This window comes from Anas platyrhynchos, chromosome 5 (genome assembly GCF_047663525.1).
Source record: "Anas platyrhynchos isolate ZD024472 breed Pekin duck chromosome 5, IASCAAS_PekinDuck_T2T, whole genome shotgun sequence".
NCBI classification, from domain to species: domain Eukaryota; kingdom Metazoa; phylum Chordata; class Aves; order Anseriformes; family Anatidae; genus Anas; species Anas platyrhynchos.
The window spans coordinates 35,279,604-35,305,374 of NC_092591.1; the positions used below are offsets into that span (position 1 = coordinate 35,279,604).

The window sequence follows — 25,771 nt, forward strand, 5'->3', positions numbered from 1 at the left end:
CAAGGATGGAGCACTGGGGTGGAAATCCTCTGCAGCCCGTGGCTTTTACAAACAAGAGTCCCTTTTTTGGCCCTTAACACTGCCTGTCATGTCTGGCAGAAAAAACAGCCACTCTCAGACTGCAAGCTCACAGCAGATTCAGGCAATGGCCTCAACTGCTCTGACAGTCTTGGCCCTGTCCACATCTCTTCCCTTCTTTCACTTGCTGCTCTCCCTAGTTTAACAATCAACAAAACAAAAACAAGCAACTCCACTCCAAAAATAGGAAAAGAGATGAAAAACAGCAGGCATCCATCTACACCCTTTAATCACAAGCAGACACGAATCCCTGTAGACTTATCTTCTCCATCCTTGTGTAAACCTGCAGCTCAGACATTTATAGTTGTACTCCCATTATCACTATCAGTCTGTGTGTTTACAAAGTCATGCTTTCCTGCTTCTGGGACAAAAGGTGTCCAGAAGCAATAATTTGTATAAGTGCATAGGATGGATCTAAAGGTAAATGTCTCGTTCTGGAATACAACCTACACATGCTAGCCTGTGCCTTTTCTGCTGGTTTCAGTTCTTCCACCACCAAACACTTCCTGGGGTGTACACTATTCACTGCAAACCTGGAGGTGACCCACCTTTTCACCCGTGTGCTGCTATACTGGCAGTTCATTTGATATAAAAATTCATCTGTCTCAGCTGCAAGGCTGCTCTGGGCCCAATGTTTAACAGAATTAAAGTGACAGAGACTCACCTTTTCAAAGAAATGTTCCTATGCATTAAAGGAAGTGTTTCCCCTTCATTGTGGGGAAATGTAACATGCCACTTAATAATCTCATACCTCTGCTTCGAGGAATTATAAAAGGAAGGCATAGAGAAGAGACTTTTTCAATGTTATGTGGCATGAATTAAAGTTACTCTTCAATAAGTCTGCCATTGCAGGTGAAGCCCTTAAGGAGTACATAGTAGTGCAGAAACGTATGCAATTCTCTAACTTATTTTTCTCCCTTGTAGTATTCCCTGTCTCAGTTTTCAGTCTCACCCTTTCTTTCTCTTTCTTTCTTCCTTCCATCATCTATGTGCAAAATTGTGCTACTTATAGCAGCAGGGCTACCACTCCTCTCTGTAGCAGTGAAACAGGCATGCAGGTACTGCTTTTCCACAGCTATCCCACCTGTGGGAGTTCACACAGCCCCACTGTTTGCTTGGTGCATAACCCAATTTAGCACAAACTTGAGTTGTCATCACTACAATTAGTCCTTCCAATTCTCACAAGCTGACCATTTCTTACTACAGTCCAGCCCAGACACATTAACATCTGGTAAAGAATGGCCCATTCAAAACCTAAACCATTTCTCTCTTCCCTCCCAGAAAAAAATGGAGAATCACCATAGCAGAATGCCTAACTGCTGCTAGATCATCCTGTCTTTTTATATCTTGGACAGATGTCAGGGCTGGGACACCATGTCAGGGAAGCTGAAATTAAGTAGCGGCCAAGCAAAATATTTTCCCTTCATTCAGCATGCCTTCAACAGGAGCTACTGGTTGCATGCAGGGGACAGTCTAATGCTACAGAGAAATGTCAGCCTTTGTAGTTGCAGGGTGTTTCAGTCCTTCCCTTCCAAAAAAACATGAGGTTGCAAACAGACAGGTAAAAAGATGAACTGAATATAGTATATTCTGGTTCATTTAACGTACAGCATCATCTTCTATCAGATGCAAGATAGCAAGATCTTATTTAAGCATATTTCCATTTGTAAATTGCAAAGTCTATGACAGCTAATGAATTCTGCTTGATTCTTGGCCTCTTGTCCTTGATCTTCAAAAGACGGCCTACAAAGCATTTGCAAATGATGAATATGGGAATATAATTTCCTAACTGTACTGGTGAATAAAAGTTGTGGACTCATTAATTTCAGTGACATATTTATAATTCCTCACTACTCCCACTAAACATTTACTCAGGGTGATAATTACCTCTCCTTATTTTTTTTTCCTCCTTTCTGTTCCTTTACACATAATGTATCACTTCTTCTTTGCTAACACTTCCCATCTACTCAGCAGGTCACATTTTATCTCAGACTGTCCAACTCATTAATATAATTGAAGTTAAATATATATATATTGAAGTTAAATTCAGGGAAACTGTTCTCAAACTGCATTTACTTCAGAAAGATCCCACATCTCTCTCAGAAAGGAACAGGAACCCCAGCTCCTAATAGCTATGTTCCTTTTTTGCCTCTGTTGAATTGGTTTGATATAAATATCACCTCCCCAATTAAAGCTAAACCATTTGACTTTTCTCTTTTGTGTGGTCTTAGTGGTCTAAATCAGTCAAGCAAAGATTTATTCATCTTATTTCAAGTGATAACTGTAGTTTTGAAGCAGTGATTACTACTTTGCAGATAACAACCCTAGAGACAAATTTTCTCATTTAATTGCCACATTAGACTTTTCATAACATGTACTTTCTACAAAATACTCAAGTTACAGATGCTGACAGTCCTTAGCAAAAATATCTTTAATTTCTTGTAAGTATTCAGAAAAGTTTACTTACTGAAAATGCAGAAGGTGGCATCACTGCTAGCATGAGCAGAAGGAACAAGTTCTTCATCTCTGTTTGTGGGAATAGAAAAATTACTGATAAGAATTACTTACTTCTTTGCTGCTTGTAGGTTGGAAAGCTAAGATACCATAAAGGAAAAATTGAGGGGGAACTAAAATGAAGGCAAGAGAAGAAAAGCGATTTTATCACTACACTCCCTGGATAGATGAAGGCAACTGCAAAGACTGAAATTACCTTGCACAGAAAGCCAGAATGTAATTACTGAGCACAAATATTTCCCTGAACTTTCCTCTGATATTATGAGAACACCATCCCCGGGCACAGTGGAAGATGCATGCTGCTGCTTGTCTGCCCTCCCACCCTTTTACTTATACACATGACAAAACCTTGAAGATTGTAATGACTTCAACCGACCCAAGGTAAGAAATTCCACAGTTAACATTCTGTACCCTATATTCATCCTTCATGACTTGGTGAAGCGTTGTGCCTTTCTTTGTGTGATTGTGCTTGTTTAAAATCCTACCGTTTGTCCTGGGCAGATATCACTAGATTCAGCCACCAGTAGTTACAGCCCTTCTGCAGAGCTAGAAAGGAGTTTAGGCCACACAAACTGGAAAGGCAGCATACAACAGGATACAACAGTTCCTAAAAACTGGGCCATTATGCTTATTTGTGACCACAGTTCTATACTGGTGCATTGCCTCTTGCTACTTTATCTTTCCTCTTGTGAGTTGCAGCAACCGAACCCACATGAAGCACCATTCACCAAAGTTTATAGCTGTGACAAAGGACGCTTTGGTCACTAGAAACTGCCTGTTTCTCATGACCACTTTCTCATGACCTCATGACCTGTTTACTGAGCCCAGAAAGAAGAGAGAGACTAGATACTCCTAGCATAGTTTTTATCTAGTCCAAGTTTCTTTCAAAGTTAGGAAAAGAGGGAGAAACTTTCTTTTCACAGTGCATAAAATAAAAGCATCAACAATTAAATGTTTATCTTAATAGTCATTGTAACAACACCCCTATTTAATATTAAAACTTAATATACAGCTCCTTTGGCCTGGCCTATTAAATCCAAATGAACTGAAGAATGTATATCACTGATAACAATCTAATTACTGATACAAAATCATTGTTGTATGAGAATATCAGATCAGAAATAAAAAGTACTTGAAATGAAACACGCTTGATATAGCATTTGGATATTTCAGGTTACCTTATGTCAAGCAACCACTTCCCTCATAGCGCTAGGCCTCACTGAACCCACACAGCTCATTACGGTTCTGTAAGTCCGTATACAACATATTTTGACATTCCCAGTATCCCGAGTGCTAGGGATGAAAATCTTGCTCTTTACTATTTTTCCTTTTGGATATAAAACCCACTAAGTGCTAAAAACCCAGCTGCACCCAATTCTTTGTGCAAACTATCAAGGAGCAGGGGAGATAAGCTTCTGTCACTATATACTGAATGCCAGTCATGTGACTCATAAGAAAATGAAGCTTTAGGAGCTTTTTGTATGAAAAGACTTTCATTCACTTTGGATTAGCCTTCCGAAGAAATTGAGGAAAGACTACGTAGCCTCTATCACACACCCGTGCTACTAGCTCTCTTTCAAGTCAAGTCAAGGAAGAAACAATCTAGTGCTGCCCTACATAAGAGGTTAAGTACACTCTCTATGTAGTTGAGGCCAACAGCCGAAACATAGGCTAGATCTGCGTCACAGCCCTATTTGACTGTGAAATGATTTTCAGATGGGTAGGACAGCCACAAGAAATGAGGAAACAACCCTTTTGCTATGAGTTCCATGCACAGAAACAGCAAAGCTTTTCTTAAGCAGCTTATAACATCCTCACACCACTAGCAAAGCGGTAAGCTGTAAGAAAAGTATCTTTTTTGGGTGGTGTTGGTGTCAGACAGAGGTAGATCTTTGAGACTGATTGTCTCCTCTTCCCACTGCCCAGAAAAACTCTCCCTTCCCTAGCATTCCTCTCTCACATCTCCCACTCCAGGCACTTCTCGGGTTCACAGACAGCTGTGGGAATCACATCCCTTGCTCCAACAGCCTATTGCTGCTGGTAACGTACTGCCCACTCAACTCCTGGCATCAAGAGGCAGATAAGGAGCTGGGCCCAAACCTCGTGATGCTCCTGAAGAAGAGGCTAGAGAAGCAAGCAGCTCACCAGAGCTGGCAGTGCTCCCAGTCTCCAAGTAATTAGCATCTTGGAGGTTTTCAGCCAGATGGGATGAAGACATTCTGTGAGGAACAGCATTAAACATTTGGGACAAACCCCTACAAAAAGCAACAGGTTATGGTTCTGGTGCTCACTTGCATTTTTGTGCCATTGCACTAGCCTGGAAATTGCTGTCATATGTCTAACATCTGGCCTAAATTTAGCATTAAAAAGTTTAGACCATCCAGCCCCCTTAAATTAGTCAACAGATTCCAGGAAAAAATGGTCAGGAGGAACAGGGCCTTCTGCAGCCTATTAAATCTTCCACTGCAAAACAAATCTTGTGTCTTTCTCTGAGCTTCAACAAACTTGTTATTTTAAAAGCTTCCCCAGATGCAGTATTCAGCATTAATCCTTTTTGCCTCCCTGTCAAACAGAAACAACACAGATTGGATTGGTGAATCTGAAACCTTCACAAAACAGGGGTCAAGGTCTGTTTCTGGATTTAATGGCTCTTGCTCTCCTTGTATGACCTGGGACACAGCAGCATATGTTATTCTGTTTGCCATTCTTCTCACTGAAGCCTGGGTGTGTGGGGGAAGGAAAGAAAAGGACAGTGTTTTGCAGTGCTTTCACTTGTGACAACACCAGCTGCTGCTCTCTGTGCCCTCTGTCCTTTAACACTTTTCAACACTCCCCAGCTCTGTTTCGTACTGTGCTAGAACAGCTCCTCCACTGCCTTCCACCCTGAAACAGCAGCAGGATCCGAGAGGAAATGGTGACTCAAGATGGAACAGCTGCTGGAAGGCTCACGTGTAGGAATTCCTACCACAGTGCTAAAATCTGAATTTATATCAAGAATTATGAAAATCCCTTCACAATACGTAAGGAGCAACCTGGATCTTCAATAAGAACCAGAGGTAGGCACAGCTGAAACCTCAGTTCAATATACTGGAAGAGATTAAAATTTTCTAGCCATCCACATCTGTCATCAACTGCTCAGGTTAGGTGAGTAAAAAGCTGGAACCCATCACCATTCATGCCATCTGTGCAGACATCTGAACTATGAAGCTCTTCTCTCTAATGGGGACAACCCAAATTGCTCTTAACATGGGAGAAGTTTAACCCTGAAACTGAATTTAGCAACTTAGAATCCTTACTTCTGTTCAAAACAATATGGATCAAATATTTTGTGGAAGTTTCAGAAACTTCTGCCTGACGATATCCATCAAGCATGTTCTGGTGCCCTTTTTCTACCTACTTCTGCTTGGTGCTGTGGACAGGAGGGCCACAGTGCTACAGAGGAGATAGCTGGAATTTCAGAAACTTGGACAGAACTCACCTCTCAACAGCCACCTTCCTAAGGAAATAAGACCTACATCACCTGTGTGTGTGTGTATATGTATATATATATATATATATGTATGTATGTATGTATGTATATGTATATATGTAAAAATAACTTTGAAACAGATGGCTAATTTCAAAGTTTCAAACACATACGGTTAACTTTTGGTTGAGAAAAGAAGCATACAGGACTGAGATGAAGAGATATATTAGATTTTTAACTTATTTAGATAATGACCTTACTGAAAACTGGGATAAGGATCCTCATTTTGGGGCTTAACAATGAACCTACTCAGTAAATAAACTTTTGCCTTAACAAATAAAAAGTCTGGAAAAGCCAGATGGGCAGTCTTGGAGATTTCTCTATAGTGGAGCCAAGTGAACTGCTTTAAAAATATTTTAGTTACAAAGTCTTTATCCAGGGCCATGCAGGCTTAGCAAGATCAGTGAATTATTCATTAAGACCAGGAGTACACTTGAGACAAACTGAAGAGAATAAAGGACAATTTTAATGACTTCTCTGTTTTCTTCACGCATGCAAATCCTGCCTTGCAACACACAAACAACATTCAGGATTGCCTACTTCAACTTGGCCTCTTTTCCAAATCACCTCTCAACATCCATGCTCCGAGGGAAACAAGACCTACGTTGCCTGTGTGTGCGTGTAAGTGTAAAAATAACTTTGAAACAGCTGGCTAATTTCAAGGTTTCAAAATCATAAAGTTAACTTTTGTTGGAGGGAAAATAAATACAGGGCTGAGATGAAGAGATATATTAGATTTTTATCTCATTTAGATGATGACTTCTTTTCAACAGGAGGGAATCCAAACTTGAAAGTGGTGTTATGAATAACCCAGCCTTGTTTAAACGAATGCTTAAGCTGTTTAGATGCTACAGCATCAAATCACGCAGTCCAAAGAAAACTGGGTTCATTAGTTCCATTGCACACAGATGTATTGGTCTGTGTGCATGTGCTTCTCACTTTTTTGGGGGGCATAACTGAACAGCCAGTGCTATGTGGTTCTTCTCTGTTTAGCACATAAGATGGGACAATCTTTTGCCTGTGAACTGCATTTCTAAATAACGTTTTGGCCAAAGGCACACACCACATACATGGGATGGGGACTGTTCTGGAAGTGGTTCATAGGTGGGAGATAAAAAACCCCTTCAGGGTTGCCACTTTTCTACTGCCAGACAAGGTAGAGCCAGGCTGAGCAAGCAGTTAAGCGCATAAGCCACCCAGCAGTACTAGCTTGAGCAGCCACTTAGAGCTCTTTTCATCTTCCAGATGAGGATTTGAATTTCCCCATGCAGATCTACTGTTCTCATCCAAGGTAGCCCTGACAGAAGCTCTTTTCACAGCTTGAGGTACACATTAGCGATTGCAATAAATATTTGTTCACTGCAATATAGATTTAAATTACTTGTTGTAAATTTTAGCATATCTAGCATTAAAGCAGAAGTTGTCATTGTGACTCTGCTACTCCCACATTTTCCGAATTTCCTTCCCCCTTCCCCACTACTGCTACCCCTAGCCCTTTATATGTTGTATCTTACTCAGTTACTTTATTTTTAGTAGCCTGATGAAGGAGGTGGGAAATCATAATGGATATTACATTGTCCAGTTTTCCAGTGGCATCACGTTTCTTAGTCACTGACTCAAAGTCACTTGATGAGTTCTTAAGACTCAATGTTTTCTGAAGATGCTACTGGGTTTTGCTTTGCTCTAAAAACATCCAGCATAGCTTGGTTCCAGCTTTTGTTCTCTTACTATCCTTGTCTACTGAGAAGCACTTTTTAAGTTTGTGGTGGAAGAGTTAAAAATGAAAAATAAGCACATAAAGCAAGGAGGAAAAGATGTTAATGGAGTAAGGCCCAAGGGTAAGGAAAAAGCTCCTTTTACTTATACTGAGAGCAGCTTTGGGGGAGCATGAGGACCACATCACGAAGTCCAGAGGAACAAAGAAACTGGTAATGCCTTTAGACAGAGGACATCACATTCAAGATAATTCTAACCAAGGTGACTGCCTGTTTTCTTCCCTGACTACAGGGAACCATCTTTTTTCGGACATTTTTGCAAAGAAAATCCTGGGCCCGACGCCCTTTGGGCTACAGTGAATAAACTAATTAATGTGCATATGCCTATTAAAGTGGGAGGATGCTGAATTTCCTTTGTCTTGACCACACAGTAAGCCACATTTATTAAAAAAAGCATTTATATACAAAGTAGTGGATAAATGTTTATTAAACGTGTGTTTAAAGACAAGACTAGTTGAAGGTGCTTCGTGGTATGGGAAGGGAGGGAAAATAAAGAAAAACACAACATAAGCAGAGTAAAGGTTTTACAGAGATATCTTTATCGTTGACACACCAATTTATTAATTCACTCCAAACATGTGCTAGGGATTAAGTAAACTTCATCAAGAGTATTCCTGCTGAGATATACTTTCAGCCATATTATGCATTTTAAAATTTCAGCTAGCATAACTTTAAAATTTACCTTGTTAAATTAAAAAAAAAAAAAGTTAGAGAAAAACATACTGAGCACAGTAGCAGAGCATCAGCCAAGAGTACTGGCAATGCACAAGCATCTTCTAGACTGCTCTATCAATAGACTTTTGTCTCAGCCGTCTGCCTAAAGCAGAACAGGCATAAAACCTGCACTGGGCCACTGCTTAATGTCACTGCCTCAGACTGACCAACTGTTTTTACAGAGGTCTTCTAAAGCAATGTCAAGTTCAGCAACACCCAGGGAAGCTACAGTAGCCTGTGCCATATGGCTTTATCTTGAATACGGAAATCACAGAAGCTGAAAAATCAGACTGCAGAGATCAGACTGCAAACCACACAAACTCTAGCAAGGTATCACACCACACCCTATCAGGGGGTGGGGAAAAGGTACATCTGCTTCTTTCCCAATCTCCAAAATCCACAATGAAATATCTAAAATTTTTGTTATTGGAGCTGCATCTTCCAAGTAAACGCAGTCACTCTACTAGACCTCTGCAGGAAATAATGAAGTATTTCATAAAGACAGCTATGTACCAATTAATATCAGTTGAGATTCAATTTTCTGCGTCCAGACTTCCCCAATTAGGTTTGCAGATAGAAATTCATTGTAAGAAGATAGGATTCTGCCTTCTATTTTGGTAGTCTCACTGTCCTTATTTGTTAATTAAATGTGTGAGCAAATAGGGATAAAGACAAGTGCATGCAGACTGATTTAGACATTGCAACAAGCAGCCACACTCTGCCTATGGAAAACACATGACAAGGATATAATAACCCAGACACTAACAACTGAAGAGGAATGTCTAATGACCTTCTGGATCAACTACTGCCCTGTTAAAGCTCAGGCTTTGCTTATATGAATTATTTAGCCTGATGTGAAATATTGACACTGAGCACTACTGCTGTTTATAAGCACACTAGCCAGCTGATATTAACCCCCTCAAATTGAATTTTTGGAGAATTTCTTAGGAAAGCAAGGGATTTCAATGCTGGAGAACTACTTCAATTTTATTCAAATTCATTCCATCCCAAATAAACAATGTGACGATCTTCTGAGTTGTACGATTGTTTAAAAAAAAAAAAAAAAAAAAAAAAAAAAAAAGCCAGGGTTATCTTAAAAGGAATCTGTAAAACAATACAAAGTTTTTATTGCCTTTTTGCAAGATATGCTTCTCTTTTCTGAAAGTATGTTAACGCGCCACATTCAACAGTATGCTTGCAGTGTACTTAGGGAACATTTGCATTACCTTTAAATAAATTTGTTTGAGGACTAACAACAGTGTAAGTAAGGAAACATGAGAATATTTACCCTGACCCTCACGCATGTTTTGATTGCTGCTGCCTCCACATCTAATCTACTTTAAAAAAAAAGAAAGAAGAAAAAGCTAGCTCGGTTTTACCTGTAAATATCTGCAAACATGCCAAGCATGCAAAACTAGCATGGGTACAACTGTTCCTGAAGGAACCAACCTTGCTGACTGTGATGCAGACATATCTTCAGTTGTATGAAGCAGGAAATTCCCCGGAGAAGTCAGTGGGCTTACTTACATTACTATGCAAGGGAAAGATGATGAAAGTGAGTAGAACCAAAAGAAATGGGGAAAAAAAAAAAGGCAAAAAAACTTTTGACTAACAAACTTAGGAAGCAGAACCTGTACTAGGGGAATTAGGGCTGCAGTCTCTAAAGACATAGCCAAGCATCTTTCATCTGTCACTAAAAATTAACTTCATAAAAATGATCTTAGGAGAGTGTGATCACACCGCAGTGCCTGGAGAGAACTGAAAGGAAGCACATGCTCAACTGTGTGATCACAGCAAAATGACAACAGTAGGATCTAAAAATAAATTGGTTCCTTGCTCTCAAGCTGTTTTCTCCCACAGATACCCAAACCAGAACCTCCAATTACTGCTTTAAGAGCTAAGCAGAGAAATAAACAATCTTTTGACAGTACTTGTTTTCCATACATCATGTCTGCATGTCAAGAAAGTTTGAGCTTGCTACTGTGTGAGAAAGCATGAACAACTGGTCTGTACATAGACTATGCGTATGACTACCTACGCACTCAAATCCTTTAGTATTAAAGGCCCTCCTCACACATCTAGTAACTGCTGTTAGTCATCAGCCAAGACAAGATACTGGACCACAACAAATCATATTTCCAATCCAACAGCAGAGATTAAAAAATGAGACAGTGAAACTATCCAACAGAGTATCATTTCCAGTGAAATGATTTGTGAAATGTGAAATTTATTCTGACAAGTCCATCACACCATGGGCATAACCACAAATGACTGTACTAGGTAAGAGCAATCACCCATCACTGTCTAGTCTTCATAGCTATGCTAGGTACTCTGAGGAGTTCATCGTCAGTTTTATATGATACTTCTCACAGACCTAAGAGCAAAGCAAATGATTTCCTCTGTAGTTCAACTCAGCATCAGTATGCCCCTAGAAGAACAGTTCCCCCTTGGATCAGCTAATGACAAGGCTATAACATGAATCATGAGAACACCTGAAATTGTATCTGATGGATTCTAGGTGTTGTCCTTATACAAAATAGCAGACCTTATAAAATAGCTCCCTTTATAAAAAAAACTATTATATTCTGTGTACCAATGAGTCAAAGTACATACAAGATCTAATAAAACGGGTAACACTTGAAACCCTCCTCTGAACAAAGAGAAGGACTTTTGCCAGCATAAGCCCTACCTGTTCTAAGACAAAGAATATTATTTTGCCTTATTTACATTACATTCAGAAGAAGGGGACCTCAATCAAGATTGGATTTTTATTTATATATTTGTTTTTTTTTTTTTGCAAGTTCCCACTTTTAAAAGAACATCCATGTTTCTTTAGGAAAAAAAAATACTTTAATAACTAAACTCAATTACCATGAAAAACAGTTGCAACAACGTACTTCCTTTCCCATTTCCTAAACCTTTCCAACAAGTCAGGACACAACCATTCAGAGATGCCAACTGAATCTCGGTGCCAACTTTGTGAGGCAAGTAATCCCTTAAGTAACTAGATCTTTTACCAAGCTGGTAAGTGACTGGATCAAAAAGAGGAGGGGGAGAGAGAGAATCCCCAAAACAGAGACAGAGGATCAGCATCAGAAGGTTATCACTCATTGAACAGCAGCATTTAAGATCACCCATTCTATATCCACGATTGTTTCTTTCCCCTTAAAATGAAAGCAACTTCATTTGTTTTATACTTAATATCATTTTTAATATATTACCATGGAGAGAGCAGCAAACAAAAGCCAATCCCCTTTCTTGAAAGTCACCTCAAATCCTTTGTCAAAAACCTTTTCTCAAAAGCGACAGACTGTACAGTTTACTAGCGAACAGAATATGCACATGCTACAGAAAATATTTTAAAAACAAACACCTCTGAGGTGCCAGGATGATCCCTAGGGTGTAAGAACCTGAGAGTGCACATGAAAAAAGAAGCCTCAATTATTTCACACTGGACAAGGAAAAAATGCTGAAAGCAAAACATCTGAAGACAGCAAATACGCTACATGCTTTAATATTTTTTTTCCATCTTATTAATCATTCTGTTTACTAATGTGAACAAGCATTAGTTTAAGCTAGTGCCATGCCAAAGATGCATGGTCCTATCTACTTTCATCGCACATCACAAACACCTCCCTTTGCTCCTAGTAACAGTAAAAATTTGTCCTGAAAGTTCAAGTATGAGGCTGTCCAATACACATTTGACTGTGTAGCATTTCAAGCTGCACCTCCAAAAGAAATTTTTTTCATGGCTGCTCTATTTACAGAGCCTAGGAAACGTGCCGGCATTACGGAGGATGGCACATCTCTAAGAGACCAGGAGAAGAACATAAAAGTTGCAAGCCAGCTAGCAGAGAAGCTGGTGAAGGGCCCTCATAAGTGCAAAGCAGAAGAGATTAAAAAACAAAACAAAACAAAAAAACAACTTTAAAAGTGTTCTGAAGATACTTCAAAAAGTAATAGACAAGGTGTTTACAAGCCCTCTTTAGGGTCTCTACAGACAGACCTAAATAAATTTACCATTTCCCTGACCTTGGTACTAGCAGCAGTTATTCCTAGCCCTAGGAACTCAATTCGAGACCAACATTAACTTTGTCAAAGCTTTGAAACTGAGCTTGTAAGCAACAGCTACTCACCTCCACCTGGCCACCCCCAAGGAACACCTGGACATCAGGCAAATCTACTGTCCCGCCACGTTGTTGCCAACCCGTTACCATCTCCTTGCCAGTACAGATCCCTTAAGCAGCTTCTTGGCCTGCCTCCCATGCCAAACGTCCTCAGGGATGAGAGATCCAGTCCTATAAACATCCCCTTTCACAAGCAGGCCCGTTGATTTGGACAGCATCATTGGTTGGAGATGGCCTCCAAAATGGATCCTGCCTCACCCAGCTGAAAGCAATGCTGGCTAATCAGGACATCCCTCCCCTCAGCACCCTGCCCTGCTAGCACATCATCAGAAGCAGCTGAGCACTCAGGAGTAGTAGTTAGGGGGTTTTAGTCCTAGCACCTGGACAGGCTTTTACTCCTATCAGCAAAAGTCATATTTCTCCAGTTAATACCCTGCTACCTGTGTCTTTCTGCATTCTTGCTGGCAGAGCACATGTGTCTGCCCCCCAGCGGGCTTCTCCTGCATCCTATCAAACTGCTACCTGACCCTTCCACCTCCTGCTCTGCCCACTCACAATGTCAGGAACAGCTTGGATTACATTAAGTTGCAGTATAATTAACTGCGAGTGAAAGGGATTAATGTTCACCAAATACATGAAGTGTCTTCTTCCCTCCCTACTAGGAAATCCAGTTTTGCAGTCACAGGGACTTTGGTCTGTCCTCTCCCGTGTTTGAATCAAAGGGAAAAAATGGTGGGAAATCGAAGACAGTTTAAAAAAAACAAAACAAAAAAAAAAGAACAAAACATATATATATAAATAATATTAAAAACACATGCAAAAAAAAAAAAAAAAAAAAAAAGCAGCACTGAAAAGACTGAAAACAAAATAGATGTCCAGGGACAAGAATCAGGAGACAGCCCAGGACACAAAGTCAACTCTTACCTTCTGTGTGTACCTGTGCAAGATGAGTGCAAAAGTTGGAGGGACTGACACCACTGTAGTCAAGCTGCAAAAACCACTTTCTTATCGTTCTGGTTCAAACGGTGGCTCTTAACATGCTCTTCTCTCCAGCTTCTGTTTGGTTACTAATCCTTACTGCACAGGAAAAGGAGAGTTGGGTTTCATTTAACCCCTTCGGCCTCTAAGTTTCTTCACAAGTGTTTTCTCTTTTGCTTGGAAAAGCCAGAGTTGTAATCATGCATGTGTGCATGCATGATGTGGAGTTGTTTCTAGCTCCTGTAGTCTGTGTTGTGAGCACACACGTTGGCTCTAAACTGTGCCTTAAGTTATTAAAGGGGTGGAGCCCTTTATAACTAGTTGTATTTTAGCTGCAGGCAGCATATCAAAAGTGAGACAGTTATCTACAGATCCCTTTGGTACTCATTTCTGTAAGTTCCTAACTCTATTAGTTAATTTAACATTTCCTTTAAAACTAAAGCCAGACTCACAGTTCACAGATACTCTTTTGACCAAAGAAAGTCTGAACTGAAATACAATTCACAGCTAGATCTGGCTCTAGGCAGAGTTAAGCAGATTCCCAAGGTCTGAAAATACCAGCACTTTGGATACAGATATGAATTTAACCAAAGACAATGGCAGCTCAGGTTTCTCTGTTTTTGCCTCTAACAAATGCCATGCAATTCAGATACCCTCTGAAAAATCCCATGAAGGAACAATTTAGCAATAGAAAAACCGTACAGGGAACACAAATCTAGCTGGATGCATTACAAGAAAAACTTGTGCTGTTAATCATGTGGATAGTGGAGAAATCATTGCATAACAACTTACGTGTTGCTGTTGTTGTTTTATCCAGAAAACAGATTATTTTTCCCCTCTATTGATTTTTTCCTCTGCTTAGTATAAAATATTGAAATACAAAGGTCACTGATCTATAAAAATAGATTCTGGCCAGCAATTATAACAGCTGTCAGCATTTCAACCCTGCTTAAAAAAATACTATGACAGAAGTCTCCAAGATTATGACAAAATCTTTAAAGTCTCTTGGGTTGTTTTTTTGCTTGCCTTCCAGTGTTAGAGTCCTTTTTCGTCAGCAGTTCATTTGAAACTGTAAGAAAGAGAACCTTGCTTTCAAAAGGAAAGCTGAAGCTTCTGCCTTCAGGTAACTCCATATGCTGGATCTACAAGGAAGACATCAAACGTGCAATGAAATATCCAGAACTGGTATCACTGCTCTCTTCTTGACCACATTACTACTTTAAATGATAAAAAGAGACAATAACCTTGGCAATTGTTGACAAGCCTAGACAGCTCCAAACTGAAAAGAAGCTTCTAACAATGTTAAAAATGCTCCAGGTGACACAGAAGCACACACACTACAGCAAGCAATTTTATTCAAGGGCTACAGCTGTTTTAATCCCTGCTGGTCAATCCCTGTCTGGCAACAAGCTACAAAAGGTACAAGCTACAAAAAGTACTCAGATCCTATGGTTACACATGCCATGTGGGACGGAGTTCAAACAAAGTCACATCTTTTACACATGCAAAAGCAACCCTGTACTTTCCTGCCCCAGCTAGCTCTGGCACAATAAACAAAGCCTACAGGATAACCCGTAACAGGAAAACCAGCACAAAAGGTCAGTACCTCCAACAACAAGAAGGGGGGCTCCAAAGTTTTAAAGATATGACATACCCCAGAGGAGTGTCTAATGGTGGTGCTGATGCATGGCTACCTATGTTCCCCCTGTCAGAAGAGTCAACAATTGTACACAGTTAACATCTAACAAAGAATATAGAAACTATTGCTTTTCCCATTTAGAATCAGATTTTTCTATAAGAAAAATTTTTGTGGGCCCTTCCTTTCTATCAGAAAGACACTCCAGCAGCTTATGCTTTTGCTTTACCCACCCTTTACTCTTAACTGGCTCTTGGCTACTGCCATGCTGCCAGCTGTCACAATGATATTCCAAGGTTCATGATATCCAGCCCCCACAAATAGCAGTCTGAACCCTTGGCCTGATACGAATAAACCACGCTTTCAGATTAGTTCAAAGCTTTTAGCGTGTATCATTAGGAAGAAAAGACTTGAAATTGAATCCTAAAGCTTTGAAAGTTAATAGGGAAAAAACCACAACTCCAGATGAATTTATAAAAACCTGATCTTTAAAATTTCTTCTAGCAGCAGCAGGACCCTTATTGAACGATTTTTTGGAAATACCAAGTTTAGCAGTGTCCCTGTGGTTCTCCTGTTCTTGCTGATAGTTATAAGGCTACAAAGGAGTTTAGAAACAGGGAAAATGTGACTGTCCCTGCTGAAATCTAGCCAGGACACATCCGAACAACAGCTGTGCCTACTGCACTAAAGCAGATACTGCGTAAACACATCTGGATTTATTTTTAACCCCATAAAACCTTAATAGATAACCTGCTAAGATGCTAAAATAACAAGAAGTGACCAGAGTTTTACTGCAACTAAGCAGCATGAAACACTGATGAAACTCCTTTTATTAAGGGAAGAAATGGAAAAGTCTGCTCATACTTCCTGGTTCCAGCAGAGACATGACAAAACCAGAACCTATTCAGGAGGGATTTGAACTCAAGACCCGTCCTTATCAGGAAAAAGACAATGCAAATACGAAGTAAATCTTTGCCCTGCAGCTCTAAAGAATGTTTTGCGTGTGTACCTTTTCTCTGTCAGAACGGACATTATCCCTGTGTTGAAATTAGTTCATCATGTGCCATTATGTATGATAATCCACTGATTCAGGACCATTCTTGTCTCTTGATAATTGATAAGACACCCACAGTTCTCTATGGAGTGAACACAGGCAGGACCAAAGGCATTTCCCTCTTGCCACTAGCTCTAGCCAGGGGTTAGCCCAGAGGCAATGGCATCTGGGTGTTACGGATGAGATCATCCAGAAGAATCAGTTAAGGTGAATGCACAGTAAATAGGTGTTGCTGACCAAGATATCCCTCCTAATCCCAGCAGTGAAGTGCTTCTGGCAAGAAGCAATCTCTACAGGAGTTGTGATGCTGGAATTTCAACAGTTACACAGAGGTCAGCAGTAAGACTTCTGCTTTCTTTTATTATACTCCAGAATTACCTTTCACAGAAAGAAACCACCAAGATTCCTTACTGCCAGAGGCTGTTTTCAAAGAATATCTAAAGATACCTATCTTGCTATGCTGGACACAGCTCCTCTCTAACTAGTTAAGGCTGTCTAGCACTTTTACAGCATCATCGGTTTTATTTTATCTGCAAGCAGCATTATTTCTGTTTTTTCAACTAGAAACCCAGTTGGATTCAAGTCAGGAAATTTAGGTTCCATTCTCAGGTATTCCATAACTTACCGGGCAAAATACTTTTCAGAGAAGCTGGTTCTCAATGAGATAATGTGAATTCAGTTCAGGCTGGCTTCTGAAGCACTGTTACCCAAGAAATTCATATGAGACTCACAAAGCCTCAGAAGAGAAGCTCGTCTCAGTGGCTTGGGCCACTGAGGAAGTGAAGGATCGGTGCTCAGTTTGTTTAAGAGATCTGAACCTTCCAGGACACTACTGTGATCAGGAGACCACAGCACAGAGACACATTACAAACTGTTTTTCTTGATCTCTCCTTTAGTCCTTTAGCCAAAGAGAAAGGCTCTGTGATGTTATGGTTATGTTAGGCCACATACTTAGGAACAGGATATTTGCTTCCACTTTGATTTCAAATTAACATGCAGTTTCTCAGGTAAGCGCTGTAGCCAAATCAAAGGAAACTGACAGCCACTCACATACTTCGGCCTAGTGCTGTAGGGCATTTTATTCAGGACATATCCTCAAATTCTTTTGAGCACGTGATACCACTAAGCTGTAATCTGACATTCCGGGTAAGCGTGCTGATACCTGAATGCCAAAGGGATGTCAAACCAAGTCCACTGCCATCAGGGACACCACAGCACGTCATTCCTCCTATCGAGTGCACAGGGAGCTGAAAACAAGAGGCTTCAGCTCACTCTGAAAAGAAAGCATCTCTTGACATACTAAATTCTTTTCTTCTTATATTTTAAAGAAAAGGCAGAATAGACAAATTTGATTCAATCTGAACTTTTTTTTCAAATTTGAATAATAGAGCACTAGTAACTCGGTTCTTCCCAGCCTCCTACTCACTATCACAGGATAGGCATGTTGTTTAACCCTCTGAATCACAGCCTCTTGGTACATAGAATGAAAACCCTTGCTAATCCCTCAGGAAAGAAGGCTCAAATTCATGTCCAAGAGACACTGTGAGGTCCTGACAGGAAAGCCAGAAATTACATTACAAGGCTACACACCAGTCAGCTCTGCTGTACAACTCAGCTGCATCAAAGCCTGTCATCCCCTTGCAGTAACTCTTGCACTGCTCCCTCTCTCCTCTCCAGAGACCCAAGAACTCTTCAAGTTCTGAGGACTTTGTAGAGCAATTATCCAGTGCATCTTCTGTACAGGTGCTGCTACTAGCAGAAATAATTGTGTTGTTGTTTGCCAGCATTGGGTTCTGCACAAGTTCTGCTAGAGACACTGTATTTCTGAAATCTGGAGATCTTTCCAAAGGCAGGTTTTCGTGAAATGCTGATATGTAATGAAATAAGTATCATACAGGGCTCTTCCACCTCTTTCACACAAAGGTCTTAGAGCTGTGCTTTTGTGAAGTTTTGGGGGCTTCTAGGTGACTTTTGAGAGATTTTCCTCATGTTTTCCAGGAAGAAGCCCACTTTTCCTTGCCCTAAGGGTCAGTAAGCAACAACTTTGTGCTCCTCTTTATTTGTACACCTTAAAAATCCCAGGTTACCTCTAGCTTTTGATTTTTATTCAGCAACATGTTTTTTTGTTCAGTGCGAGCTGCTAGCCCAGGATTCCCATCTATCAGTTTATGTACTCATGTGAATCATCCAGCTCCCTCCCCCTCACCCAAGCACACTCTCTCCAAGCCATTTTTTCACTCACCTTGTCAGAGATTTCCTGTCATTAAGGTACCAGCTTCATTCCCATCCAGCCACCCTTCTCGGGCACTTCCATTTAATACAGCCCAGAACAGTGAAAAACAATGCAGTCATCAGTATTTTGCTATAATCTGTTCCAGGAACAGAACAACACTTGATCACAGACGCTTGGCCTGATGGGTGCCCTTCTCTTAGTCCCTTCCTGACAACTAAGCCAATTACTGTTCTGTGCTCTCCAGGGCAGATTTAAGATAAATTGGCTTTTTGAATTCAAAGAACGAGGCACCTCTCTTCATCCTTTTCCAAGATGAAGGAAATGGTAAGCCTGTCACTTCGTATTTATTTTTATTCTCATCCAAATCACGCATGGCTTCTATTCAGGCCAACTTTCTGAATAAGCTGATGATACTACACACACATTCCAGCTCTTCATCCTTAGGCCATTTAAAGAAGAAAAGAAGCACACACTGATAACACTGGTGTTCAAAAAGAAAACAGCTTCCATGTGCTGTGACTAATTCCAGACAAACCATTTTGAAAGACACTCCAATACGCTGCACCTCAGGATCCAAGCAAAGGCACTGATCCATTGGTAAGACTGTACTTGGATGCACAAAGATTTGCATATAAAAATGGAGGGCCTACACATAATAGAACTTAGACTGATTTCAAATCAGCCTGACTGCTCCCAAGTTTAACCAGTGTAAGCAAATCCAGGATACAACTGAGTCTATTGGAAGGGTGTATAGGATTATATTATTTTTTTTCTAGCATTGGATAATGCATCCTCTGTTTTCCCAAAGTCTCACCTCAGATCTTAGGATATTTACATAAAATCACAGCCTTCCTTAAAATTAGACACTTAGAACATTGCTAATTATTAAGAAACTCATTAGAAGGCCACTGTAATCTCATTTTCTTTTTCTGTATCATGGATTTAAATATTGCGTAGGGCGAACTTGGCAGTCACACAGAGAATCTCATTTAGAGAGATTAACCTGAGGACACAGAGAGATCTGGAGGGTCTTCATTAGTCCACTCCTTGCTGCAGAGGATTTAAACTGGAATAATTATATTTAGCAAGCATACACATGCACACATAAAATAACACATACGTGCATTAATTGAGGCAATGCCTTATCCAGAACAGACGCTCCCTCAGCTGTTTGTTTTCTTTTTATTGTTGATTTTACATGTTAATTATATATAAAAAGTAGAAGAAAGCACAGGTGGTAAAAAGATATGGGCTAGAAAATTAATTTCCAGAGAAAACATTTTTAGGTCTTACACAAACAAACATAGTGATGAACTATTTCTTGTGCTCCCCAAGCTGTCACTGGTGAGCAAGGAGCAAGGGGTCAAGGCTGATCATTTATATTCAGATTAGATTTGGAAACATAAAGGACAGTCTTTGATCTCCCAAATGTTTTATAGATATTCCAATCTGCTCTACCCAAAAAAGCAAAAATTGAAGTTTAGAGTACATGGATGTAACAAATTACATTGTCACAGCTCCTACTTACAGCGATTCACAGAGAAAGGTGTTCCTTATGGATGTCCCAGTACTCTGATTGCCAAACAAAAAGCAGCCCTCTACTCAGGTCTGCCCCAGAGCTCAGTCAAATTAATAGGAAGATTTTCATTTTCAAAAGCTTTGGATCAGGCCCAGACTGAAGTGGCAGAAGGCAGAGCAGAGAAGGAACAATAACTAGCTAATTCTAGGCCTGATCTTGGTCTGATAATCAGTGACAAAACTGTATTCTCTATATTTTCTCTAATGGTGGACTGAATCCTTAAAGGTCTTGCTAAACTTTTCTGCCCTTGCCTGAAGCTCTACAGGGTAACCAAAGCAGCCAGGCTTCCTTTTCCCCCGGTGATGACTCCCTGCTCTCAGTACAGTTAGCTTCCCCCTCTCCAGCACAGTGTGCCTGTGTTCCTGATGAAACACAGACCCTGAGTCCCTCAAAAATAGAAACAGCATCCCTGCTTCTCCCAAACTTTGGCCCTTGCTGGGGGAGGGAGCTTGCCGGGAAGAGATAACAATACAGCAAAGCTTTGAAGGGAAGAAGGAAGCTGACTACATCACAGCTAACATGAAGAAAAATCCTCCTGGAACTATTCCAGCTCTCCTCTGTTTAAACATTCAGGCTTTTTTCTCCCAGCAATCTCTCCAGACTCCCCCCAGAGATCTCCTGCTATTCACTGCGCAGTCAAAAGTCACCTGCTCTTAGCTGGGCTTGGCACTGACTACCCCAAATGCCATTTAGGAGAGACAGAAGAGAAAAGTTGAAAGCAAAACTTCTGACAAGCAATTCCCACCCCCATGCCCCAAATACATTTATCCTTCTAACTCCCAGTCCATTTATACACATTATTTCTGCTTAAGAAAAGTAATTCCAGTGCCAAAACATGTTCTTTGGTTAAAAAACTGTTATATTCAGCAGAGGTTTAACTCTAGCATGCTAAACATGGAGTCATTAAGATTTAGCTCTATTGAAATGGAAATTGAGACAGAAACCTTTCCAGTTCTTATACTTCACTTTGTAATTGTAAGACGACAGGACTGACTGTAAGAGCATTAAAAGATCCTCTGGACCAACATGCCCTTGATAGAAAGAACTTGGAAGCACGAGGCACAATGTTAGCTCTCATCAAGGTCTTCCAGTGTCAGGCAGCAAGGAAGCTGACACCCAGCTAAGGGCAGCATCACAGCCAGGCTGTGCACAGAGAAAAGCTAGCAATGAAACAGAGCAACAGAGGCTGTCAAGATGATGATGATCCTTCTCTCTGTCTTGACAGACACTCACAGCACAGCTCTTCAGTGCCTCAAGGCAGAAACAGTTCTTTTCCCAGGTTCTGTCCTTGTGCAACCCCCATGGGGCATGAGAAGGTGCCCAGATCCTGGCAGCTGTTGCTCTACGCCTATGGCTCATGTTTCTGACAACGGATTCTGGAATGAGATTTCCCTCCCAGCATAATGAGGTATTTAGTCATTAACAAAGAGCCTTCTGGGGCAGAATTCCAGCTGTGTCTGAGATCTTGCCTCCACAAAGATTTTTTTTTCCAGTGCACAGGTTTAGTCTGAGGAGAAAGGGAAAAGGTTGCTTTAAAATACCAGTCCAGGGATGTTTGGTTGCAGCAGTCAAAGGTTTCTGTTTATTCTTAGACCAGGTTAAATCTCTTCCTTCTCTCTCCTGCTGCTTCACAGCTGCCGGTTGAGCTTCTGTGCTTGCCGCTCCTTTGCCTCAAAGGCAAATTTGGTGTCCTGCAACTGGGCAATCGCCTCCTTGGCTTCCTTCAGGTCCTGACAGATGTGCTCATACTTCTCTGTCAACTCCTTGTTCTCTCGGCGCAGCTCCTGCACCACCTGGTTCACCTCCTCCGTCTGCTTGGTGCAGTGGATCTTCAGCTGCTCTACCTCAGAGAGCATGATCTCCATGTTCTTGACCAGTGACTCCAGCTTCTCTTTGGACATGGTGTCAGGATCAGTTCTATTCAGTCGGCCTAACCCAAACCCAAAAGGGACAAAGATAGCCACCCTGTGTAACATGCACTGGGGAAGCCTAGCTCTCAGTCTTGTGCTCTCTTTTTATACTCCCTCCCGCTCATCCTCCTCCCTTCCCTTCCCCAAAGTGTCTCTAATCTTCTTTGCTTCGTTAATCTACTTATTTTTATTGCGCTGGAGAAGGGCTGACAACCCCGCAGTAACATATGTGCTGTGCAGCAAAAGCCAGAGCAATAATGAGACTCCACACAGCCTGCCATAGAAAAAACAGCTTTCATCTGAAGAATTCTCTCGGGAAGCCCTTGTAGTGCCCATTAAAGTACAAAGAGAACTCTTCAAGCCAGACACCTACTCCAGTCCTGCACAGTCAGTCCCAAGAGTACAGCCTGCCTTTCATCTTACATATATTGAGATAAGCAAGCTTACAGCAATATAAGCCAAGTGTAGGCAAAGAAGAGAATTAGTGTCAGTTTCTTTTCCTTGCTCTTAATCCTAAACTTGGAGGAGATGGAAGGAAAAAAATGGGCTTCCTTTCTTTCAGAAGAAGCTCAGTCCAACAAGTAACTTCACATGCGCCTGTATCCAATCTTTTATTAAAGGAGTTCATGAACTTTATGTTCCTGGTTATCACAATCAGTGGCTACCCCAGTTACCACTATCATCAGTAGCTGAGCCGTGTACCACTTCAAGGTGACTTGTATTCCTCTAATGTCATGCAGGCTAGAAATAATCAACTCCGGTTTCATTCCTCTCCTGAAGTCATTTCAGCATTATCAGTGACCCTAGCCCCCAAGGTGGCATGCCAAGTGACCTACCAAAAGACCTCCCAAGCTACTTCCAAGACATTGCCGGGTGCAGCCTGAACGCACACAAATTTCTTCCTGGACACACGCCACCCACAGCAGCCTCAAACTGCTGTTGAACACTGCTCTGTGAACCTGGGAGAATTAGGACTGAGCCATGCCAGCCCGGCAATACACTGATTACTCAGGTCACACCAGGCATCAGGATGATCCCAGCAGCCACAAGGGATTGAGAGAGTCTGTCTGACTTTCTGAAGTTTGACCCAGACTTTCTTCTGTATTCACTTAATTAATGTACTTGCCTAGACAATAAGGCTCATGAATTCATCAGAGATCTGATGTAACAATGCTATTCTTGAACAATTAATTCAGTTGAAAAGAAGGTGTTATCGTGTGTGGCTCTCTGAGACAGAACCCATGCAATTAAGCACTGATTGGTCAGAGGGTGCAGACCACAGCAAAGAGAAGAGGACAGCAAATTGTCCAAGTGCAAGCCTAAGGCAGGCCAGACAAGAATGGCTCTCTCCTTTCTCCCCACATCAGGAACATTTACTCCAAGCTGAGCCTACATCTTTTCAAAAGCCCCCAACCTGTTCTATATACATACACAAATGCAGGCTCATTTGCCATATATTACACACAAACACAGACTTGTCCTCATCTCACAGGAGTTGCAGTCCAGTGCACAGTATTGCATGAGGGCCTTTATTCTTCCATACTTTTTTGCAGGCAATTCCCTTAAAAAAGACCCCTAGGTAAGATCCTGTAGTCCGATCATATATACTCAATACCAGTTTGATAGAGAATACACATGTTCACATACATAGCTCCCACAAATACCTTTTTCCTCCAGTTTTTAGTATTTAGGCACAAGGCTTTGTTGTTTTCTTTTCAAGTATAGAGACCTTCAGATGCTTCATCCCACAACTCATTCCCTCCTTGTCCCCTGCCAGGCTCAGAGAAATGAAGCTTTTTCTTCCAGGGAATTTTACATCTCCAGCACTGGATGAAAGCACTGCTGGACACTGGCCAGCTCTGACAGCATTCAAAGGCCTGGGACTTCTCACAGCTGGAGGTTAAAGAGTCACTCACAAAGGCAGCCATCCTACTGCCTCTCACACAAGTGCACCAGTGGGGCCCTCTCATAATGGCAGATGGAGGGCTTTGCACTGCACTTTGAAATGAGCAGAAAGAGTGACATCCTTCAGATGAAAAGAGAGTGGAAGATTCTAAACGTAATTAGAGTATGTCCTAAAGTCCTTGAAGAAACATTTGCACTGGCTGTCAGCCCAGGTCCCACGTGATGCACATGGCACTGGAACAGGCTGGAACACGCTGCAGCATTACAAAACAGCAGGTCTTCATTAGGGAAGAATTTTCCCTGTCTACACAACTGTACGCACGGCACCCAAACATTTTAAATCACGCAGAATTACAATGATGTATAAAGGGAGTGCCATAGAGATAATTTACTTGGATATTAGTAATTGATACATCACCTCACACTATATTACTCTCAAAATTATTTAAGTTGCCTTGGATACAGACAGAATCTTGGCAACAGAATCTGGGTAAGAGACACTACCAAAATAACAATGTAACGTGAAAACAAGGAGTAGCATGAGAGGAGTTTCTAATGAAGAAAGATGGAAATCATTATTACAATTGGTGTGATTCAAAATATTCTTTGATGGAGGAAGAATAGAAATTAAAAACATGCTCATGTAAATTGCAATGGAAGAACGATGAAAAATCACTAGAGCTAGAGAAATACAGCAATGAGATTCTAACTATAGTGTTTTTTTGTTTGATTTTGTGTTTTTTGGTTTCTTTTTTTACCTTTAGTCAATGCTGGACTCAACTCTTGCAGAAGAACTGGAGGCAGAGGCAAACATCAATAAGAGTGGATTCATCTGGGAAAAATGCAGAACAGCATACCTGGGAAAAACAATTCAAACCACAAGAATTCAGTGCACAAGGACACATACAGCAAACAGCAGAGTTTGGAGTGTAGAGGGAAATAACATGTTAGATGGTAATTTATGATACAACGTATCAGGGAAAAATAATAAAGCACTGCTAGGTTCTATTATACAGAGGCATTGCACCATAGGGGGTGGAAGTCCCATCATCTTCTCCCTCTCTCTGCCCCACTGGAGAGGAAATTTAATGTTCCATTCTGGACATCTTATTATAAGGGGCAACAAAACAGTTTGAAACTGAGACAAGTGACCAGATGCTGATTTCAAAAAATCAGGGGATGCTAGGAAACAGGTTTAGAAAGAAGGATTGAAAACTTCATGACAAGGTATTTCCAGGACAGTTTTCCAGTCATGCCCAGGTTCTCTGCATATTCTAGGGAAGATAGCTCCACTGAAAGAATGCTTCTGCAATTATTAAGGGCCTGACTGTGCAATCAGCACTATCAAAGCACCAGTGACTTCTATGCACTCAGCCAAATGGTGCCTGTCTGGTTATTTCAGAGTCATATTAAATCAGGAAAACTTACTGTTAAACCTCTCACTACAGTATAGACTACATGGATAGACACCGTTCCTAAAACCTATTGACCCTCTCTTGCATGTTTTCCTCTACTCCACTATTCCCTCATGCACATGGATATACAAAAGCAGGAAAGGCAGAGATAATTGAGAACAAACTAGGGGATCAACCATTGGGAACACTCCTGCTATTTTGGGCAGGAAAATTGTAGAAAGCACGATGGTGTTTTCCCATAAGGGCTGGGAGCTACCACATCTGATTGCCATACCACACTTGACTATGCTGCTTTTAGCACTAGAAGCAAGTGAGAATATGAGGTTG

At 41.0% G+C, this 25,771-nt stretch overlaps 1 protein-coding gene and 1 long non-coding RNA gene across 10 annotated transcripts in view; one reads left to right on the forward strand and one right to left on the reverse strand.

The window, feature by feature from the left end:
- PAPLN (papilin, proteoglycan like sulfated glycoprotein) overlaps positions 1 to 24,866 on the reverse strand; it is a 60,985-nt gene extending 36,119 nt beyond the window's left edge. For 2 of the 9 annotated variants that reach the window (XM_027459173.3, XM_027459174.3), the window contains exon 1: positions 12,744 to 13,119. In XM_027459173.3, coding sequence (XP_027314974.3) covers positions 12,744 to 12,824 — 81 coding nt within the window. In that variant the 5' untranslated portion in view covers positions 12,825 to 13,119. Of the gene's footprint in view, positions 1 to 2,545; positions 2,605 to 12,743; positions 13,120 to 13,658; positions 14,155 to 18,644; positions 18,667 to 24,787 lie in introns of those variants that run through there. The other 7 variants (XM_027459177.3, XM_038179137.2, XM_027459175.3 and 4 more) reach the window with 7 other exon arrangements.
- On the forward strand, positions 4,489 to 25,479 carry LOC140002644 (uncharacterized). The gene is made up of 3 exons (XR_011809687.1): positions 4,489 to 5,648; positions 6,649 to 6,739; positions 24,794 to 25,479. It is a non-coding gene; the product is annotated as an uncharacterized lncRNA (long non-coding RNA).
- The last annotated feature ends 292 nt before the right edge of the window (positions 25,480 to 25,771 follow it).